This window comes from Rhinoderma darwinii, chromosome 1, assembly GCF_050947455.1.
Source record: "Rhinoderma darwinii isolate aRhiDar2 chromosome 1, aRhiDar2.hap1, whole genome shotgun sequence".
NCBI classification, from domain to species: domain Eukaryota; kingdom Metazoa; phylum Chordata; class Amphibia; order Anura; family Rhinodermatidae; genus Rhinoderma; species Rhinoderma darwinii.
In genome coordinates, this window is record NC_134687.1 from 394,343,947 (window position 1) to 394,364,946 (window position 21,000).

The 21,000-nt window shown below is 42.6% G+C and overlaps 1 protein-coding gene across 7 annotated transcripts in view; it reads left to right on the plus strand.

The window, feature by feature from the left end:
- HABP4 (hyaluronan binding protein 4) overlaps positions 1–16,791 on the plus strand; it is a 42,599-nt gene extending 25,808 nt beyond the window's left edge. For 5 of the 7 annotated variants that reach the window (XM_075828825.1, XM_075828827.1, XM_075828823.1 and 2 more), the window contains exons 3-9: positions 9,604–9,757; positions 10,681–10,830; positions 11,723–11,794; positions 12,012–12,089; positions 12,251–12,413; positions 16,253–16,441; positions 16,657–16,791. In XM_075828825.1, coding sequence (XP_075684940.1) covers positions 9,604–9,757; positions 10,681–10,830; positions 11,723–11,794; positions 12,012–12,089; positions 12,251–12,413; positions 16,253–16,441; positions 16,657–16,713 — 863 coding nt within the window. In that variant the 3' untranslated portion in view covers positions 16,714–16,791. The remainder of the gene's footprint in view (positions 1–9,603; positions 9,758–10,680; positions 10,831–11,722; positions 11,795–12,011; positions 12,090–12,250; positions 12,414–16,252; positions 16,442–16,656) is intronic. The other 2 variants (XM_075828824.1, XM_075828826.1) reach the window with 2 other exon arrangements.
- The last annotated feature ends 4,209 nt before the right edge of the window (positions 16,792–21,000 follow it).

Consider the following 21,000-nt stretch of genomic DNA (forward strand, 5'->3'; position numbering starts at 1 on the left):
CTGAATCCACAGAACTGACAGGTTAAGTGAAAACGGGTCCTTTGTGTCTCTGGCATGCCGGATCTGCCTGTTCATGACTTAAATGTGGTTACGGGTGGATCCTGCATGTCACACTCAGGACCCGCTGACACTGAACCTGTCGGGTCTGTGGGACTGATGGATTCAGGTCTTGGCAAAAGATACAGCTGCTCTGTATCCTGTATAAGTAAAATTTTGTTTTTATTTAAAAAAAAACAAAAACAGAAAACCAACTTAAAGAGCCTCTGTCACCAGATTTTGCAACCCCTATCTGCTATTGCAGCAGATAGGCGCTGCAATGTAGATTACAGTAACGTTTTTATTTTTAAAAAACAAGCATTTTTGGCCAAGTTATGACCATTTTTGTAGTTATGCAAATGAGGCTTGCAAAAGTCCAAGTGGGTGTGTTTAAAAGTAAAAGTCCAAGTGGGCGTGTATTATGTGCGTACATCGGGGCGTTTTTAATACTTGTACTAGCTGGGCGCTCTGAAGAGAAGTATCATCCACTTCTCTTCAGAACGCCCAGCTTCTGACAGTGCAGATCTGTGACGTCACTCACAGGTCCTGCATCGTGTCGGCCACATCGGCACCAGAGGCTACAGTTGATTCTGCAGCAGCATCAGCGTTTGCAGGTAAGTCGATCTTACCTGCAAACGCTGATGCTGCTGCAGAATCAACTGTAGCCTCTGGTGCCGATGTGTCCGACACGATGCAGGACCTGTGAGTGACGTCACAGATCTGCACTGTCAGAAGCTGGGCGTTCTGAAGAGAAGTGGATGATACTTCTCTTCAGAGCGCCCAGCTAGTACAAGTATTAAAAACGCCCCGATGTACGCACATAATACACGCCCACTTGGACTTTTACTTTTAAACACACCCACTTGGACTTTTGCAAGCCTCATTTGCATAACTACAAAAATGGTCATAACTTGGCCAAAAATGCTCGTTTTTTAAAAATAAAAACGTTACTGTAATCTACATTGCAGCGCCGATCTGCTGCAATAGCAGATAGGGGTTGCAAAATCTGGTGACAGAGCCTCTTTAAGTTGCACCAAACCCTGCCATTTTTATTAAAAAACAAAACCCTTTTCAAAGGTTTACATAGCCTTTAATCGTGGCTCTCGTGCAGCCCTGCAGGGAAGTTAAGCCATAGATCAAAGAATGCTCACTCCTTTCACAACTTTCTCCAAGTTTTCCAGGCCACCGGTTTTGGCAGTCAGATTTGGAGTTTGATCATGAGGTTTAGGCAATTTTGCAAGGTCAGATTGACTCTTGTGGTGATGCCTCTGGCTGCCCTCTTTGCTTTTATCAGGGACTCCATCTCCTACAATCAGGGCTACAATGAACATTGAACGCAATAGGGAGCCTCGGTAAGTCCAGGGCCTAGGCAGGACAAGTGTGAACCTTTTTAAGTTCAAATACGCTTTTGTAGAAGATTGAGTACTGCGGCAAAACTCCAAAAATAGGTGCCACATTCTTCACTTGGAACTTCCAGAGAAGAAATCTTCTCTCCCAGTGCTTTAAAAGCTATGAACTTGTTGGATTTATTCACATGTGGCAGGTTTGTTGCAGAAATTTCTGCAAATCCTTCCTATACATGTACGTGGATTTCTGCAGGTCCAACTCGCAAGAACGGAACAGTCTCAAAAATTACTGCAACAAATACGGTATATATATATCTGATGCTTTGAAGGATTAGGTGAGGCTCTCAGTCAGATTAGCAGCCCTCCAATATCTTCTAGTGGCATTAGACAGGTGTCGCATGTTCCAACTTGTGTTAGTGATATATTTGGTTGTGGTCTAGACTATATTGAAGTCATCTGATATGAAAAAGGGGTTCTTAGTGAGTGGGGGGTGTCTTTCTTTCCACCAGATGTGCACCTTTCTCGCTCATTACATATGGAGCATATGCTGTTTCCACTAGGAGGCTTGACACAAAGTTAAATTTCTGATATTCTTAAAGGAACAGTGTCATCACAAAAAAAAATTTCTTATGTTCAAGATGTTAGTGCTTTATTAAAAACGTTTATATTTATTTGTGTGTTTGTGTTTTACTTTTTCTTATTTTTACACTTTTTCTTCCCTATGGGGGCTGCCATTTTTTGTTCCATTTCTGTGTGTCGATTAACGACACATACAGACATGGAATACGGCAGCCACAGTCCCATAGGGACTGCGAACGGCTCCCGTCCCATTCACTTGTGTGTACGGCGTCTGTGTGGGAACTGCGCATGCGCCGCTCCCACACAGTCCAATTTGAAATTGGCGCCGTCCGGCGCCATTTTCCTGTGGACCGGAAGTCGCGGCCGGACAGTAATATTACTACTTCCGGTCGCGGCTTCCGGACTTGTGCACTTGGTCCAGCGGCAGCAGACGGAGCGGACGGGCCGGAGGGAGCCGCGGCGGCAGGAGCAGGTAAGAGATTTCAATGTATGTTCGTGTTTGTGTGTGTTTACTACTGTATGTAAACCTACTACACTGTGTTAGCTCAAAAAATGGCGACACACAGTGTAGGAGGTTACACCGTTCAAACCCCTCGTTTATCCCGGCACTAGCCAGGATAAAGGAGGGGGGGATGCTGAGAGCTCACTAGAGCAAGGGCTTTTTACCCAATTTTGCAGCAGAAAAGCTATGTGGTTGCTTTACCACATTCTTTTGAGAATGGCTCCATCTAGTGACCAGAAATGGTAAATACTATAAATTTGAATCCAATTTATAATATTTCCTGACTCGTGAAAAAAATAAAAATTTTTTTAACAATGTTTAATCACCCACACACTAAATGTTTCATTTAAAAAAAAACATGTTTTTCTGGCAACACATTGCCTTTAAAGACTGCGTATTGTGTAGGAGGGACAACTTTTATTTCGAAGTCTGGATGCAAGCGCAGTCTGCTGTAACCAAAACTTGGACTCTGTATTTTGGTGCTACTGAGTATACTTCATACGTAAGCAGCAATTTGCTCTTGTAGGAGCTTCGTGTATTTGCTAAGTGAGCTGTCTATCAAATGTGTCTGACGATACACCAAGTCACCTGAACAGTTACATAGTTACATAGTTCCTCTGCACTGGTCTCTAGTGACTTTCTACGACGGTTTTCTAAGCTTCAGAGCTGCTGTTTCCATCGCCATTGCCCCTGAGGACACCATTTTGGCGAAACCTGTCTGGGGGTCTTTGAATGTCTTTAACATACCATCAGCACAGAATCCATTCTGGGATAGCGATCTGCAGACACTTCCCTCTAGTATAGACAGTATATTCTACTGATGTTAGCGTAGACTGACCGTTGCATCTGAGTAATAACGTTTTTGGGCTCATGGTTTGCTTTTAGGTAAGCGATGTGCCTTTTTAATGTTTTCATTATTAGGAATTGTGAATAGAACCACTTATTACCTTCTGTTAGTGTGGAAAATAGGGTTGGTTGCCTTATAGGCAAATTGTGTGTTCTCCTACAGGTTATACCCTGCCCAGACCCTGAGCTATTCTGTCTGCCTCCTACAGACACGAAGACCAGACACTTCTTCTAATGCAGCAGTCTATACCAAATATGATTTTATATATATATATATATATATATATATATATTTTTTTTTTAATTCCGCAAGGAAGATGGGACCCAGGTTCGACAGCCTCCCTGTTGTCCACTCCTTGGTGGGTGCAAAGTGTCATATTGAAAATGCACAATTGTCCAATCTGCCTATCAAGATGAGCAGGACAAGAGCATCTGCTCCTGTCACCCACCAGCCTAAGGAGCACTTCTCCTATCAGTGTCTCCTTAGCAAAGGACGAAACACTGAGGGGGTGCTCATTTGGGAGATGGAGGGAGGAAACCGTTGCGCTGGAGGGTTGTTACCCCCCCCCCCCGCCCCGGCCACATCTTGTATGTGTCTTAGGTCTGCCAGTTTGGGGAGCTCTGGCACTTTTTTGCTGCTGGGCACCTCTGCCAGTGATGCCATTTTCCCCCCTATACCCAGCGCCATTGCGTTGGCAGCGCCATTGATTACTAATGCTGTACAAGCAGGTAGTGGGTGTTTCTCTCCCCCCCCGCCATCACATTCCTGCCTTTTTCTCCAATGTCCCAGTTTGGCGGCTCAGACTCCTCTGAATGGCCAGTCTGGTCACATGACCGCCAGCAGCCAAACTCCACAACAAGAAACCCCTTGAAGGTACCCCTTGAAAAAGCTACCGCGTAACATGTGTTGGGGCTCTTGTTGAGTTCATTTCAGGCTTATCATGCAACACATGGGTTGGTATAGTCTCTGGGACCTTTTTGACTTTTGGTGATTTCCTGGTTTCTATTTAGCTACATACATATTGATACTAAGTGTTTGTTGCCATCCCTTCCTATATTTTGTTGGGTCAATGACATGTTTTTTTTGTGGAAATGTGTTTCTGAACCATATTTGTGGTGATTACATTTCTTTGTATTATACACTTACAGCTTGTCTGATTAAGTGACCCGTAGTGCTACTATACCATATAGCACTGTAGTGTTATTTTTTGAGTAGCCTTATTGTTCTCCACATCAGTGTGTTTTAAATGTCTAATTTTAGGTCCTGATGGCCAATATGTTATGATTTATTGTAATAAAGGATTCATACATATTTGCAAGATACCATTTGTACTTGGTGTTCCCTTTGTGGAAGTGTGATATGTCCTCACATACAGTTATGGGTATTTAATGTCTGTCTTTTTGATATGTGCAGACTTTATTATAACTTTTATCGTTTGGTTTGTCTCAATATAGGTATTCATCAAAGATACTACTTGGCCTATAGTGGTTTCCGCTTCCTTCAAAGATCCTCTAGCTTGCCGTGTGGACTCCTTTTGCTAAAACCACTTTTAAGGCCTCTGGTTATTCCCTTCACCCAATATTTGCATCGGCGTTAACAGAGCTGTTACTGGCTGTACAAACTCAGTCATGGCCTACTCTGGTTCTCCAGAGGAACTGGTGGGCCTGTCTCATATCTCCATTGCGTCAAAGTACCTGCGTAAGGCTGCCCATCTGGTAGCTCAGGCTTTGGCCTACTCTGTTGCTCTCCGCAGGGCAACCTGGCTTTAAAGCTTGGTTTGCTGTGGAAGATATGGCTTCACAGCAGTCCCTGGCTGAGCTTCCATTTTCAGGCTCCTATCTTCTTGGAATTAGTTGAGATTATCTCAGAAGCTGCAGGAAGCAAGAGAACCCATCTTCCCTAAAATAGGGTCAAACTGACAACTCCGGTCAAAAGGGTGGTCCCTTGTTTTCAGTCCCTTCATGTTTTCTCCAATCACATAAACCGTCTCACCAGGTTCAGAAAGCCAAATCTTCCTTTAAAGCTCATGTCCTGGTGACGCTGACCTCATTCTGCTAAGGATGGAACTGGCAAGGCCACCTCTAGCTGAATAGAGTGGGGGTGCAACTTCAGGCATAGTGGGGGAGCAGGCTTCTCTTCACAGGCAATTTGCGCTTATACATTTTGGGTGCCTGGTCTCAGGATGTGGTATCCTTCCAGATAAAAAAAAATCTAATTTGCCAGCCTTCCACCAGAGCATTTTTGTCTGCGGTTCCTCAGTCCCCCTCCAAACGCGGTCTTTCTTTTTTTTTTTCTTTTTTTTTTATTTATTCATGTACTTTGATCCCTTTTTTAAAAGGGGTCATTATTCCAGTACCCCTGACCCAAAGGTTTAGGGTGTTCTACTCCAACCTTGCTTGGTTCAGCCCATTTTGGATCTTAAAGAGGCTCTGTCACCAGATTATCAAATCCCTATCTCCTGTTGCATGTGATCGGCGCTGCAATGTAGATAACAGAAATTATTTTTTTTTTTTTAAACTATCATTTTTGGCTAAGTTATGAGCAATTTTATATTTATGCAAATGAGCCTTTCTAATGGACAACTGGGCGTGTATTGCGTTTGTAACATCTGGGCGTGTTTACTTGTTTTACTAGCTGGGCGTTGTGAATAGAAGTGTATGATGCGGACATTCACTTCTATTCACAACGCCCAGCTAGTAAAACAAGTAAACACGCCCAGATGTTACATACACAATACACGCCCAGATGTTACAAACGCAATACACGCTCAGTTGTCCATTAGAAAGGCTCATTTGCATAAATATAAAATTGCTCATAACTTGGCCAAAAATGATCGTTTTAAAAAACAAACCAAAAACGTTACTGTTATCTACAGTGCAGCGCCGATCACATGCAATAGGAGATAGGGATTTGATCTGGTGACAGAGCCTCTTTAAGAGTCAACGCTCACGTCAGGATCTGTAATTTTCTGATAAAATCCCTCCAGTCTGTACGATGGAAGAGATGAGTGTCTTTCCTCAGTGGACATAAAGGACTCATCTGCACGTTCCATTTGCCAGCGATTCCTGCGCTTTGCAGTGCAGTCTCATTAACAATTTATGGCTTTGGCTTTACGAAGGTTCTCTCTGCTAGGATGGTGCTCCTCTGGACCAGGGGCGGTGTCTCACCCTGTACCTGGACAACCTTTTGAGCAAGCCCCTCTCAGGGAGGACAACGATATGGCGCTCCATATAGCTCTGGACACCCCAAGTCAGCTTGGTTGGATTATCAACTTCCCCAAATCTTGCCTGTCTCCAGATTGTGTTCCTGGGTGTTGCATTTGTCTGCAAGAGATTTCCTTCCTCCAGTGTCAGAGTGCCCATCTATCCTTTAGGATGGGGTTCATTAATTGCAGAGAGCCGCTCCGACTTTACTCTGCCTCTGCATGAGGGTTCTTGGGACCATGGTGGCCTTAATAAAGACCATTCCCTCTTGCGTAGTTCCACATGTGCCCTTTTCAGCTGGTGATCCTCTCCCGGTGGAACCGCTCCCTGGATCTGAGGCTCATCCTTCCTTTGGCAGTCAGTCTCTTGCTTTGGTGGTGGATCTACTCCCCGGCAGTTCCTATGGGGTTGTTCCTTCAACTGAACTTGCCGATCCTTTCCACAGATGCCAGTCAAGTGCTGGGGCGGGCACCTTTCCGAACCACACAGCTCAGGAACTTGTGGCCTTCCCATTAACCTTCTGGAAATTAGATGTGTTTTTTCTTTGCCTGTTACACTGAATATCTCTACTGTCCAGGCATCTGGTGCTGGGTCAAACTGACCATGCCACTGCTGTGGTGGAAATGGCTGAGGCTGCAAAGATTCTGACCTGGGTGGAATCATGTTCCTGCTCTGATGGCAGTACAGGATCCCCAGATCAGCAACTGGGTTGTGCACTTCCTGTCGCTAATTTATAGTGGGTGGTCAGGAAGTGGTTAATGACGGTGATCGTATTCTCTGCAGCCGAACCAATCTGTTGGGCTGTCAGAACAGGTCGCTGGGGAGCCGCGGACACTGACCCAGCCGGCATCCGAGCACTTTTCACAGCGCTATGCCGGCTAGAACAGTGATCTGTATATTCACGCCCTGGCTGCACGGGGTATGTGCGAAAAGGACGTGAATATACAATGGTCGGCATGAAAGGGTTAATAGACACATGGGCGTCTACTTGTTTACAACACCATTGGTAAAGTGTATACACTTCTCTACGTTCATTTTTAGCAGTACTCGCAACACAGCGTGATCTCGTGAGATCGCTGTGCAGTCAAATACTCCCATATTAACTTTACCAAAGTGTCTTGGGAGTGAATAGACATCCTCTCCAGCCAGGGGTGTATTCATCACTCCCGACACTTCGGTAAAGTTTCTGTGAATGACAGTACACGTGATCTCGCGAAATCGCGCTGTGTTGCGAGTACTGCTAAAAATGAATGGAGGAAGTGTATGACGCTGATTGGTCAGCGTCATACACTTCTCTTTACAACTGGTAAAAAAAAACACCCAGTTGTCTAAGGTAATTCTCATAAATCTAAAATTGCTCATAACTTGCTAAAAATTTATCCTTTCTCAAAATGAATAAACTCTTATCTACATTACAGCGCTGATCACATTATGTAGGAGATAGGGCACTTATAATCTGGTGACAGAGCCTCTTTAACCCCTTAATGACCTGCCTATTTTAGACCTTAATGACAAAGCTATTTTTTACGTTTTTGAATTGTCTCCTTCCAAGAGCTATAACATTTTTTATTTTTGCGTCGACATGTTTTTTGCGGGACAAGTTGTAATTTTTACTAGCACCATTTTGGGGTTTATATTTATTGATTAACTTTTTTTGGGGGGAATAGAAAAAAATCTGAAATTTCGCCACTTTTTTTGCGTCCTAAATCTACGCCGTTTACCGTGTAGTATAAATAACACTGTTTATTCAGCGGGTTGTTATGATTGCAACGATACCAAATTTGTATAGTTTTTGTATGTTTTACTACTTTTAAACAGTAAACACTTTTTTTTTTTTTTAAATTTCTTTTTGTGCCTCCATATTTGAAGAGCCGTAACGTTTTTTTTTTCACCGATTGTATGAGGGCTTTTTTTTTTTTTTTTTTTTTTGCGGGAACACTTGTAGTTTTTATTGGTACCATTTTGGAGTAGATGCGACTTTTTGATCACTTTTTAATCACATTTTTAAAGTCAGGATTCACAGAAAACAGCAATTTTTCCGTCGTTTTTTATTTAATTTTTTACAACGTTCACCGTGCGGGTTAAGTAATGTAGTAGATTTATAGTCGGGGTTGTTACGGACGTGGCGATACCAAATATGTGTAACTTTTTAACTATTTTGGTTTTTTAATACTAATGCAGTTTGTAAGGGGGAAAAGTGGGTTTTTCATTTTTTTTTTTTTTTTTTTCACTATTTATTTTTAACTTTATTAAACTTTTTTTTATTTTTTTTTTTTTTTTTACTTGTCCCACTAGGGGACTTCACTATGCGATCCTCCCATCGCTATTATAATACTCTGCAATACTTTTGTATTGCAGTGTATTATGCCTGTCCGTTTACAACGGACAGGAATCTGCTAGGTCATGCCTGCGGCATGATCTAGCAGGCATTCATTACTGGCAGACCTGGGGGCCTTTATTAGGCCCCCGGCTGCCATGGGAGACAGACACTCGGCGATCGTATCGCAGGGTGTCGGTGGGGGAGAGGGAGCTCCCTCCCTCTCTCCAAAACCACTCGGATATGGTGCTCGCTATTGAGCACCGCATCTGAGGGGTTAAACGGGTGAGATCGATACTGATATCGATCTCACCCGGCAGAGCAGGGACACCCCCAGCTACGTCTGGCAGCTGAGAGCAGGGAGATTTGACAGCTCCCTTCTCTGTTTACTTATTCCGATGCCGCGACGTAAAAAGTCTATGGCATCGGAATAAGGCCCGTTAGTGACCGACGTAAAAAGACTATGGGCCGGTCACTAACTGGTTAAGCTCCCCAATGGCACAGGGTTTTTTCCATATGTTTTTGTGCCTTACTGTTTAATCCGATTTGATCTGTCACGAACTGGAGCAGGTAAAGGGGAGGGGGCTTTTATTCATGTTTTCTGTCCCTAGGGAGAAAGGCAAACTGTCCTGTTAGGCCTCATGCACACAGCCGTGCCCGTAATCACAGCCCGCTATTGTGGGCACAGCTGGCCGCTGACTGCCGTGGGCCGCATTTTCGTGCTGTGCTCCCATACAAGTATATTTTTATTTTTATTTTTTTTTTCCCACCAGGCCTGAAGCAAGCTCCAAAACAGCCTGTGCAAAAAACTGCTCCGAATGAAAACTGTAGTATAGAAATGAAAGTGGAAAGAACAGACCGCCGGCCTGCTTTCAAAGAGTTCCGTCCAAATCTTCTAGAAAAGCCCATGGAGTACAGCATTGATAAGTATGTAGATTATTAGTCTATGTGTACACAAGTAAACTCTGCCTATCTTCATGATACTGGTTGAGGTTTTCATGCTGCCTAGTTGCCATGCGATTTTGCAAATTAACTATACAACACCTATTTTTTTTTATTTTAGTATATAGCCCAAAGTGCAGTCTTAGGCTAGGACTACATGTTGACTTGTGGCCACGGGAGACAAGGTTGTGAGGTCCTGCTGCTACATTGCAACTAATGGTGAATATTGTGCTGAAATCCACAAGTTTGGCTTTGAGTCGTGTCGTGAAAACTTGTAGGTCGCAATGACGTTAACTATCATTAGTTGCGATGTAGCAGTGCGTCTTTGCAATCTTATGTCGCATGGCCAGAAGTTTCTGTGTAGCCTTAGCCCTAAACAACCTGACAATTTGCACAAGTTTGGAATACTGCATGCTTTTCCAACATTTGTTTTTTTTTAATTTATTACCTTTTGGCTGTGTGACACACAACCCACACCTGTGTGTAAAATATAAGATTTTCTTCATGTAAAGGCAGCAACCCACTTTCAAGGTACTGGGTTTATAAAGTGTATCAATCAGTAGTTTGAGGTTTAGCTTGTCGCCCGACATTGGTACTTTCAAACTGAAAATGTAAGACTTGTTAAAGGGGTGTTCTCGCAAAAAAAACATCACTGACCTGTGTAGGTAATGGTTACATCGATAAGGGGCTGACAGCCGCAGTATGCATACCCAACTGTTTACTTGAAACTAATGCTTTGGGTCAGTTCATGCTCTTTTTAACGCAGAAACTGCGTTTGGATTCGGCACCAAAAAAACAGCCCAAATTGCTTCCCCATTGATTTCAATTGTAGGCTGAGGTGTGTGTTTTTTTTTTTTTTTTTTTTGGTCTGTAGTGGTTAGAATCTAACTTTATATATTTATTTGAAGCTTTGAGCGGGAAAAACAGGTGAGAAACTGGGTAGCAAATCAAAGAGGAGGCACGCGAGGTAGAGGAAGAGGAGGCTTTCCACGAAATATGGATTATGAAAATCAAAGAGGGAAGCGAGAATTTGAAAGACACAGTGGCAGTGACAAGGCGTGAGTATGTTCTTTGGAAGCGTATTTTTTTAACTTTTTTCATTTTATATAGTTTTCATTGATCTAGTAACTGTATCTAGATCTTTCCTCTTCTCTATATGCGGTTGTTTGTCTCTTTCCAATGCGTTAAAGCCCTGTTCCACTAAAGCACAGCCATGGTCAGTGATTTAGATTAGGCAAAGTAGCCAAGTGGACTGTGAGGTAGCCTGACATCCAACTTCTGGCTCAGAGGCTTTGCCCCTTCCCAAAGCTTTACTCTGCAGCTCTGCTTCTTCAGGTACGTTGCTGATTTTTAAGTGCTGTGTAGACCACTGGAAATCAGAACTAGCCTGAATATTTTTTTTAATTTCTTTTTATATATATTTTTTTTTTATGCATTTGGTGAACTTGCGTAGAGAAATTTTTACAGATAGTTAACACTCCCTTTTTAAAACTCACAAACCCTTTTTGCTGGAATAATGCCATTTCAATAATCTTGAGATTGGTGCTAGAGACTTTTATAGATCCATCAACGTAAAGGCGCTGAAATCTTGTCCTTGCACCATAACCTGGTATTTAAATGTTTGGCCATTTAGAATCGATGCTCTAGCTCCATAGCGATTTTGTTTACCATATGTCTGGTCATCAAAGGGATTTTCTCCCACTTCCGATTGCCTCTGAGCCAGATGACTCTCCATGGAATCCATGCATTACATGCTAGGGGGGCTATGGGGAAAAATTTTTTTACCAAAAAAATGTTCATGATTTTATCTTTTACTAGGACAACACAAACATTCATAAACTGACCACCACAGAGTCTGTGGGTTACAGGTTATGCCACATTTTGCAGTAGCATGTATAAATGTTCCACCTTCTGTCTAATATTTGGTATAAAACCAATGTTTGTCTGTAGTAGAGTAAAAGCAGAAGACAAGAGGGGTGGAAGTGGACCTCGCAACTGGGGCTCAATTAAAGATGCTTTCAGGTACAGAATTAAGCCAAATTGAGGACCTATAACAAAATAGTTTTTTGTTTACTGTTTTTCCAATTTTTCCTCCATGGATTATTACTCCAATTGTAACAAACTGCATGGCAACAAAAAAACTCAACTGTATGTGCGACTGCCATGCACACCTAAAGAAAATCGACCCGATGGAGGAAAAAAAATTGGCTGCATAGATTTAATGAATTTGCTTTTCTAGTGAAATGGAGCCAGCGCCTGTTGAAAATATAGAGGCTACAGATCCTGTTGACACCCTAGAGGAGGAGCAAGATGTCAAGTAAGTTCATGTTAATTTCTTGAAACGCCCTTATTGAAGTTATTCGCATCACAAAGTGATGTCATATGGCTAGAATATACGTTAACTTTTTGATTGGTAAGGCTATCGCAGTTGGAACCCACAGGATGGAGATTTTTTTTACTTATACTTTTTTGTTATAGGGTGTCAGAAGAGAATACTGAAGACTATGCTAGAGAGATGTCACTGGATGAATGGAAGTCTATGCAAGACCAAAGCAGGCCAAAGGCTGAATTGAATATACGTAAATTGGATTCCTCCATGCCTTCCAAAGCCGTTGTTATCCACAAATCAAAATACGTAAATGTAAGTGTCTCTAGCTGTGCACGTTTTGTTTTGAAACTGCTTCCAAAACACCTAATTTATCACTGTATTGAAATAGGCAAATAAAAATAGGTTTAAGTTAGGTGGTAAACTGGTATGACCCAATTTTGGGTTGCCTCATTGGTGATGAGGACATATAGGCAGGTTCCAATATCTCAGTACTTTGGCCTCGTGCCTCTTTTTTTTTTTTTTTTTTTTTTTCTTTTTGAGTAGTACCAGCAAGGTAATGTAGAACTAGAGGGCAAAATAACTTAGAGGACTTGTCACCAGGTCCTAATATCTCATATACATATATTACCTTTACCACACTCCCTGCAGCACGGTTTTCTTTGTTTTGCCCTCTTCCCGTTTACAGTGAATTACCATATTGGGCACCTAAAGTACGGAGCATTATTACTCGGTTTGTCAACTGGGTGTGCACTACAGTGCGTCTCCATGGATGGAATATCTTACTGCCTCCGATGCTGTCCGAGGCATCTTCGGATAAATGTGTGTCTTTTCTCCCAGCATGGTCTCGCTGGGCAAGGCTTGTCATGAGCTGCCTCGTGCTGATTGGACCGCATCAGAGGCAGTAAAGATGCTCCACATGAGGAGACTGAAGTTAGCCAACGGGGTGTGAACTAAAGTACAGTGAATTACCATATCGGACGCCCAAAACACGAAGCGTCGTTAGGAATGGGGGGGGGGAGCAGAACAAAAAGTTAAACTGCTTGAAGCTGAGGGAGTAGAGGTAATAAATGTACATTAGATGTTGCAACCTGATGATGGGTCCTCTTTAAGCAGAGTGCACAAAATATTTAAGTAAAATGTTCTCACTTACTACTTCGCTCCAACTGGGGGTGGGGGACTGCTGTCTGCTCCAGAGCCACTTATTACAGGAAGTTGCACCCATAGTCAAATGCTTCGTCATATACTTGTAAGTGCCGCTGTACTTAACCATTTCTTGCTGCAGCCATTTTTTATATTTTCACTTTGTTTTTTATTCCTCATCTTCCAAAACGCATAAATATTTATTACAATTTATTTTTCCCCCATCAATATTGCCGTATGTGGGCTTTTTATTTATTTTTATTTTTTTTTGCGGGACAAGGTCTAGATTTTCTCTGCAGCTTTTATTGTACCATATAATGTAATGGGGGGGAAAAAATATTTGTGGGGTGGAATAGGGACAAAAGTGGTTCTTCAATCTTTTGGGGGGGGTTTTGTTTTTACGGCGTTGACCGTGCGGTAAAAAGGTGCGTTAACTTTATTCTGAGGTTCGACACTATTACGGTGATATCAAATTTAAGTGTGGTGTGTTAAAAATAAAATTTTACTCGCCCACCCCTAGGGGGCTTGAATCAGATCGTTGGATCGCTTGCATGATATACTGCAATACTAATGTATTGCAGTATGTCCTGATACTGACGCTCTCCTATCATAAGGGTACAATGATTGCAGACCTGAGGGCCTTCATCAGGGCCCCAGGCTGCCATGCCGACAAACGGCACCCTGTTTCTAGTAATTTAAATGCTCCAGTCGCTATTGACAACGGCATTAACTGGTTAAACGACAGGATCCTGAATAATTAGTATTTTCATCCAAGCGTTAGTAGGATTTTGCTTTTTGTTTTTTTTTTCCTCGAAGTAGCTGTATGAGACTTTCTTTGCAGGACGAGTTGTAATTCATATAAATGTACCAAAAAAAAGCACCTTCATAATCCATCTTATATAAATTTTTATTTTGCCAAAAATTAGAAAATCGGTGTTTTGTTTTTTTTCAGCATACACTGGTCATAAATGACACTAAATTTGTTGTGCAGGTTAATCCGAATACAGTCGCAACAATAGTGTGGGTGTGTGGTATTTAAAGAGGCTCTGTCACCAGATTTTGCAACCCCTATCTGCTATTGCAGCAGATCGGCACTGCAATGTAGATTACAGTAACGTTTTTATTTTTAAAAAACGAGCATTTTTGGCCAAGTTATGACCATTTTCGTATTTATGCAAATGAGGCTTGCAAAAGTACAACTGGGCGTGTTGAAAAGTAAAAGTACAACTGGGCGTGTATTATGTGCGTACATCGGGGCGTGTTTACTGCTTTTACTAGCTGGGCGTTGTGCATAGAAGTATCATCCACTTCTCTTCAGACCGCCCAGCTTCTGGCAGTGCAGACACAGCCGTGTTCTCCACAGATCACGCTGTGTCGTCACTCACAGGTCCTGCATCGTGTCAGACGAGCGAGGACACATCGACACCAGAGGCTACAGATGATTCTGCAGCAGCATCGACGTTTGCAGGTAAGTCGATGTAGCTACTTACCTGCAAATGCTGATGCTGCTGCAGAATTAACTGTAGCCTCTGGTGCCGACACGATGCAGGACCTGTGAGTGACGTCACAGATCTGCACTGCCAGAAGCTGGGCGTTGTGAAGAGAAGTGGATGATACTTCTATACACAACGCCCAGCTAGTAAAAGTAGTAAACACGCCCCGATGTACGCACATAATACACGCCCAGTTGTACTTTTACTTTTCAACACGCCCAGTTGTACTTTTGCAAGCCTCATTTGCATAAATACGAAAATGGTCATAACTTGGCCAAAAATGCTCGTTTTTTAAAAATAAAAACGTTACTGTAATCTACATTGCAGCGCCGATCTGCTGCAATAGCAGATAGGGGCTGCAAAATCTGGTGACAGCCTCTTTAAGCTTTAATGTACTGCCATATCTGTATGCCAGTACATTAGCTTGTGTACTGAGCATTCCTAACAGGAATGATTGCCAGACAGTCTTGTAGTCCTTCAATGGGCCATGGGCTGTCTGTCCATATAAGGTATGTCCCTCTATCACGTCACAGGCTTTCCCCGTAATTCTCTATTAAAGGGGGTCCCCCTTGTTTTCCCTTTTGATCACTGTGTTCAAGGGGATAATGGCAGAGATCGAAGGTTTCTCGTGTATTACAGCCACTGCCCGACTCCAGACCGTGCAGTCACACTTGCTGTGCCCACGCGATCAACATGTGATGCGGCGGGCGATGCACTAATGATCAGCAGTGCCAGTACTGAAGACCGAACGTGGGGGCGCTGTGCAGTGTGCAAAATGTTCTGTTTTTAGGGCCTGTGCCGCAGCTCATTAGTGCGGCGCCAAGCCAAATCACATCAGTCACTAAATTTGTGTATTACAAATTTAGAGCTGTGCAGCTGCACAGCTTAATATCAAACTGTTCAATGCCGTGAATTAATGTATTTTGCAGGTGCACTACATCTAAATGGCAATATAGCATGTGATAAATTTGGCTCCTCTTCTGACTGCCTTGTCGAAGTTTACACTGTCTAAATCTTAGCCAGTTCACACACTTTTTTTGACGCGTAAACCGCGTTGGAAAATGCGCCAAATGCGGCCGAAAATGCCTCCCATTGATTTCAATGGGAGACTGAGGTGTTTGTTTTGTTTGTTTTTTCCCCACGAGCTGAAGTCTCGTGGGGAAAAAAGCGACTTGCCCTGTCTTCGGGCATTTACGTCTCCGACCTCCCATTGAAATCGATGGGAGGCAGAGCAGATTTTGCAGCGTTTTTTGCCTATCGGCGCTCAATGGCCTCGGGCAAAAAAACGCAGCGAAAAAGGCGTGCAGGCAGAGCAAAATCTGCCTCAAATTCCAAATGGAATTTTGAGGCAGATTTTCTGCCTGCAAAAAAAAACTGAACCCAGCCTTAGACAGTATTAGTAAGTCTACCCCAATGTTTTTATACTAGTGTCTATTGTGGGTGTTTTTTGTTTTTTTTGTGGCTTTTGAATTGACTATCCAATACCATTCAATCTACATGGTAATTTTATATAAATAGAATTTAAAGGAGGATGAGGAAGATGATGATGACTACCATTATGGCCTCCGCAAACCAGTTAATGATATCACCTCTCGGCTGGATATTAACTTTGGGAGCCTTCCCCGCCCAGGACGCGGGGCAAGAGGTGGAGGACGTGGACGCGGACTTGTTAGAAGAGAAGAGGCATTTCCCCATGAGGTCCATAATGTACGTATAAAAAGTATGGCAAGGCAAACGGCTTGCAGTTTAGGAACATTTGCTGCAAAGCGAGTTCTTTTTTGCGCGCAAACGCACACGCTCGTGTGAATCCGGCCTAACATTGCAAACAGCATGAAGCTTGAATGAAATCGTTTGTATCTCTTTATATGGCTATGGCTGATTCTGATATTCCGTTTTTTTTGTTTTTTTTTACTTCTGTTTAGGTAAATGAATTTGCCTTGAATCCCGATGATCCTGAAGATTTCCCAGCTTTGATTTAATCTGCAGTGTTTATGGCTTGTTCTGCATCTTATGATAGCACTAAACCAAAGGCAAATTAAAAATGATTATGTATGTGAGTTGTCTACAGAAATTTCTTTTGTACTACACTTCATGTTTGGAAGATGGAGGAAGAAATGTATACAGGGAGTCTTTACTGTCGTTCTAACCTTTTTCAGGGTATAGGAGCATTTAGGGTCCCAGGCACAATGCTCCACTTCAAATTCTATTCCAGGTTAAACTACACTGAAGGAAGGAAAGCAGCAAAGTATTTTATGCCATCTGCACTGCAGTATTTAAGAAATTGAGAAATTAAAGTTGCTAATTAAATTGCTGATTTTAGCTTTTTTTTTTTATTTTTTTTGCCCCCCCCCCCCCCCCCCTCCTTTTTATTAATGGATAAGACCTATATGGCGCCCAGGACCTATTAATCCCCTCGGCTGTTCCCCTGGCACTCTTTCAAGGCAATTTTTTTTTTTTTTTTTTTTGGTCTGTTTTTTTCTCACTCTGGCCTGTTTTTACTGCACCATTTTCTTGTGTGCGCCCTGCAGCCACTGAGTGAGTCCATAATCTGCCTCTGGTAATTTATTAACGCAGGTTTTTTTTGTTGTTTTTTTTTTAGCAATTTCAACGTCTCTAAATTTTACTGTCAGGAAACTCCTTAGTTTTATATTGCCATAATTTTTTTTACTGAAGTTTGTTCAGTAAATTTTTTTTTTTATATATTCAGCAATTTTGAAATACACATTTAAAAGCACAACACAAACTCACATCTCCCTGTGTAAAAATAAAGTCCGTGTTACACGTATTCAAGCACTACACCCCCCTATAATAAAAACTTCCCAATCATCCCAAAGGGCCTATTCAGCAGTGGAGGCATACGCCATTCTGGCCTCTGACACTGACTCTGCCAGCGAGGGAGAATTCGCCCCATACATCTTGTCCTCATCTAGTGATGAGCCCCTGCAAAGGCAACCCAGGGCATTAGTCGAGGCAACCCCCCCAAATAGGTGATCCTGTGTGGAACTCATCCCCCTGAGAATTATGAGCCTTAAATTGCTAAATTCATAGGCAACTCTAACTCATTTTGAGACTGAAGGGTGACCCAGACCAATTTATATGCCCAGAACCCCATGTCCTCATATGTTAGACCCTTCAAGTGGACCCCTGTAGATGCAGTGGAGATGCTAAAGTTTTGGGGCCTTGTGCTACATATGAGGCTAGTAAAGAAGCCACAGATCGTACAAAACATCTGTACTCCAGTATTGCCTAACACCCCCAATGCCCTGGACACGCTTTGAAGCTATTCCTAAATTATTGCATTATAATAATGCACAGTGCCTGCCCAGTGATGACCCCATATATGACAGTCTATTTAAAATCAGGCCAGTCAATCCTTTCTGTACCAAATTTCAAGAAGCGCATAGCCCCAAAAGAACGTTGTAATAGACGAGTCCCTTGTTCATTTTAAGGGTAGGCTAAAATTCCGCCAATATCTGCCCAGTAAGAGGGCAAGGTATGGGATAAAAATGTACAAACTGTGCGAGAGTAGCTCAGGGTACAACTACAGGTTTTGGGTTTATGAAGGGAAGGACTCCAGGATTGAACTCCCAGAATGCCGCCCCCCCCCCCCCTCCTGCACTGGGAGTTTGTGAGAAAATAGTGTGGGATTTGGTGCACCCACTGCTGGACCAGGGTTATCAACTTCACGTGGATAACTGCTACACCAGCATCCTACTATTTTTAAATGCCTCTCCACCAAAAATACTGCAGCGTGCGGCACGGTGCGCAAAAACCAGAGCGGTCTCTAAAGCACTGCTTGGCCAATGTGTCAGAAGGGGTGAGCAGGGCAATATGCAGCGAGAACATGGTGTTAATCAAGCATAAGGGTATGTTCACACGGCCTATTTTCGACTGTTTTTCAGGCCTCCAAACATCTGCCCATTAATTTCGATTGGAAAAAAGGCGTTCTGTTCCGATGGGCTTTTTTTTTTTTTTTAAACGGCCGCGTTAAAAAAGAAACTGCCGCGAAAAAGTGTAGGTCACTTCTGGGGATGTTTTTGGAGCAGTTTTTCATACTCTATTGAAAACCACTCCAAAAATGGCTGTAAAAAAAGCCGCGAAAATCGCAAGTGGCTTCAAAAACTTCTGAAAATACAAAGCGGTTTTCAAGGGAAAACGGCTCTTGATTTTCAGACGTTTTTGAGTTTGCGATGCCCTCAGGACGATGGATGTCCTTCTCTTGACCACAATACATGGCAATGGCAGCATCCACAGTGACCCACAAGCCAGATTGCATCGTGGGCTGTAACAAGTAAATAGGAGGTGTTGATCTCTCAGATCAAGTGCTAAAGCCCTATAGTGCCATGAGAAAAATAAGGATGTGGTACAAAAAGGTGGCTGTGCACATGGTACAGATGGCATTGTATAACTCTGCGTGTGAAAATACCCTAAGAGTCAAAAACGTCTCAAAATACCGAGCTGTTTTCAAGGGAAAACGGCCCCTGATTTTCAGACATTTTTTGAGCAACTCGCGTCTTTTACCGCCGTTTTTGGAGGGGTTTTCAATAGTCTGAGAACTGCTCCAAAAAAACATCCCAAGAAGTGTCCTGCAGTTCTTTTGACGAGCCGTCATTTTACGTGCCGTATTTTGACAGTGACGCGTAAAATGACAGCTCATCTCCACAGAAAATCGTAAGACCCATTGCAAGCAATGGGCAGATGTTTGCCGACGTATTGGAGCCGTCTTTTCAGGCGTAAATCGAGGCGTAAAACGCCTCCATTACGTCTGAAGAGGTCATGTGCACATACCCTTACATGCTATCCAAATGTGCAGGCCGGACAGGGTCATTCCTTTAATTTTCAGGAGGATATGATCAAGGTGCTTGGGCCCTCCCCTACCTGGTTTTCAAACACATCTGCTGAAAGTGAGGGCATCCGTATTGTACCAGGACAACACTTTGCCGGCATCGTTCCCCAAACTGCAAAGAAGGGAAGATCCCAAAAAAGGTGCAGTGTAGCAAAAGGGGCATAAGAAGGGACACTGCTTATCAGTGCGAAACCTGGTCTGTGCATAAAGGATTGCTTCAAGGCTTACCACACATCTATGAATTATTAATTTTATTATTTATGTACCCTTTTATTATACTGATTTGCTCTTCACAACATACACATGCCCCCACGTTATATATTGAAATACCAGTAAATACAGCCTAAATCAATTCAAACAAAAAACCTGTGAGGTCCAAATGCTAATTATACCCTTAGATAAGTACCTTGAGTGGTGTAGTTTTCTAAATTGGGTCACTTTTGGGGTTTCCACTATTTTGTTCCCTCCGGGGCTTTGCAAATGCGACATAGCACCGCAAACCAATCCAACAAAATCTGAATGCCAAATAGCACTCCTTCCCTTCTAAGCCCTGCTGTGTGTCCAAATAGCAGTTTATAACCACATATGGGGTATTGCTGTGCTCAGGAGAATTTTCTTTATAAATGTTGGGGTGCCTTTTCTCGTTTAGTCCATGTGGAAATGTAAAAAAGTAGGTTTAGCTAAATTTTATCGGAAAAAAATTTAGATTTTCATCTTCACTGCCTACTTCACAGGTTTTTTGCAGAAATTATTGGGAGTCAAAATGCTAATTATACCCTTAGATAAGTTCCTTGATGCGTGTAGCTGCCTAAATGGGGTCCCCTCAGGGATTTTGCAAATGCGACATGGCCTTCGCAAACCATTCCAGCTAAATTTGAGCTCGGTCAAATATTGCTCTTTCCCTTCTGAGCCCTGTCGTGTCCAAACAGCCATTTATGACCATGTGGGGTATTGTTTTAATTGGGAGAAACTGCTCTACAAATGTTGGGGTACTTTTCTGATTTAGTTCTTGTGAAAATGAAGAAAAATGTGCTAAACCTACATTTTATTGAGAAAAATTTTTAGATTTTAATTTTCACGGCCTACTTCCAATTTCTGCAAAAAACCTGCGGGGTCAAAATACTCACTATACCCCTAGATAAATTCCCCGAGGGTGTAGTTTCCAAAATGGTCACTTTTGGGGGGTTTCTACTATTTTGGCACCACATGACCTCTTCAAACCTGAGATGGTGCCTAAAATATATTCCAATAAAAAGGAGGCCCCAAAATCCACGAAGTGCTTCTGAGGCCTCTGTCAGTCCATTACCACTCTAGGGCCACATGTGAGATGTTTCTAAACTTCAGAACCTGGGCAATAAATATTGAGTAGCCTTTCTCTGCTAAACCCTTCTGTGTTACAGAAAAAAAAATTGGTTAGAAC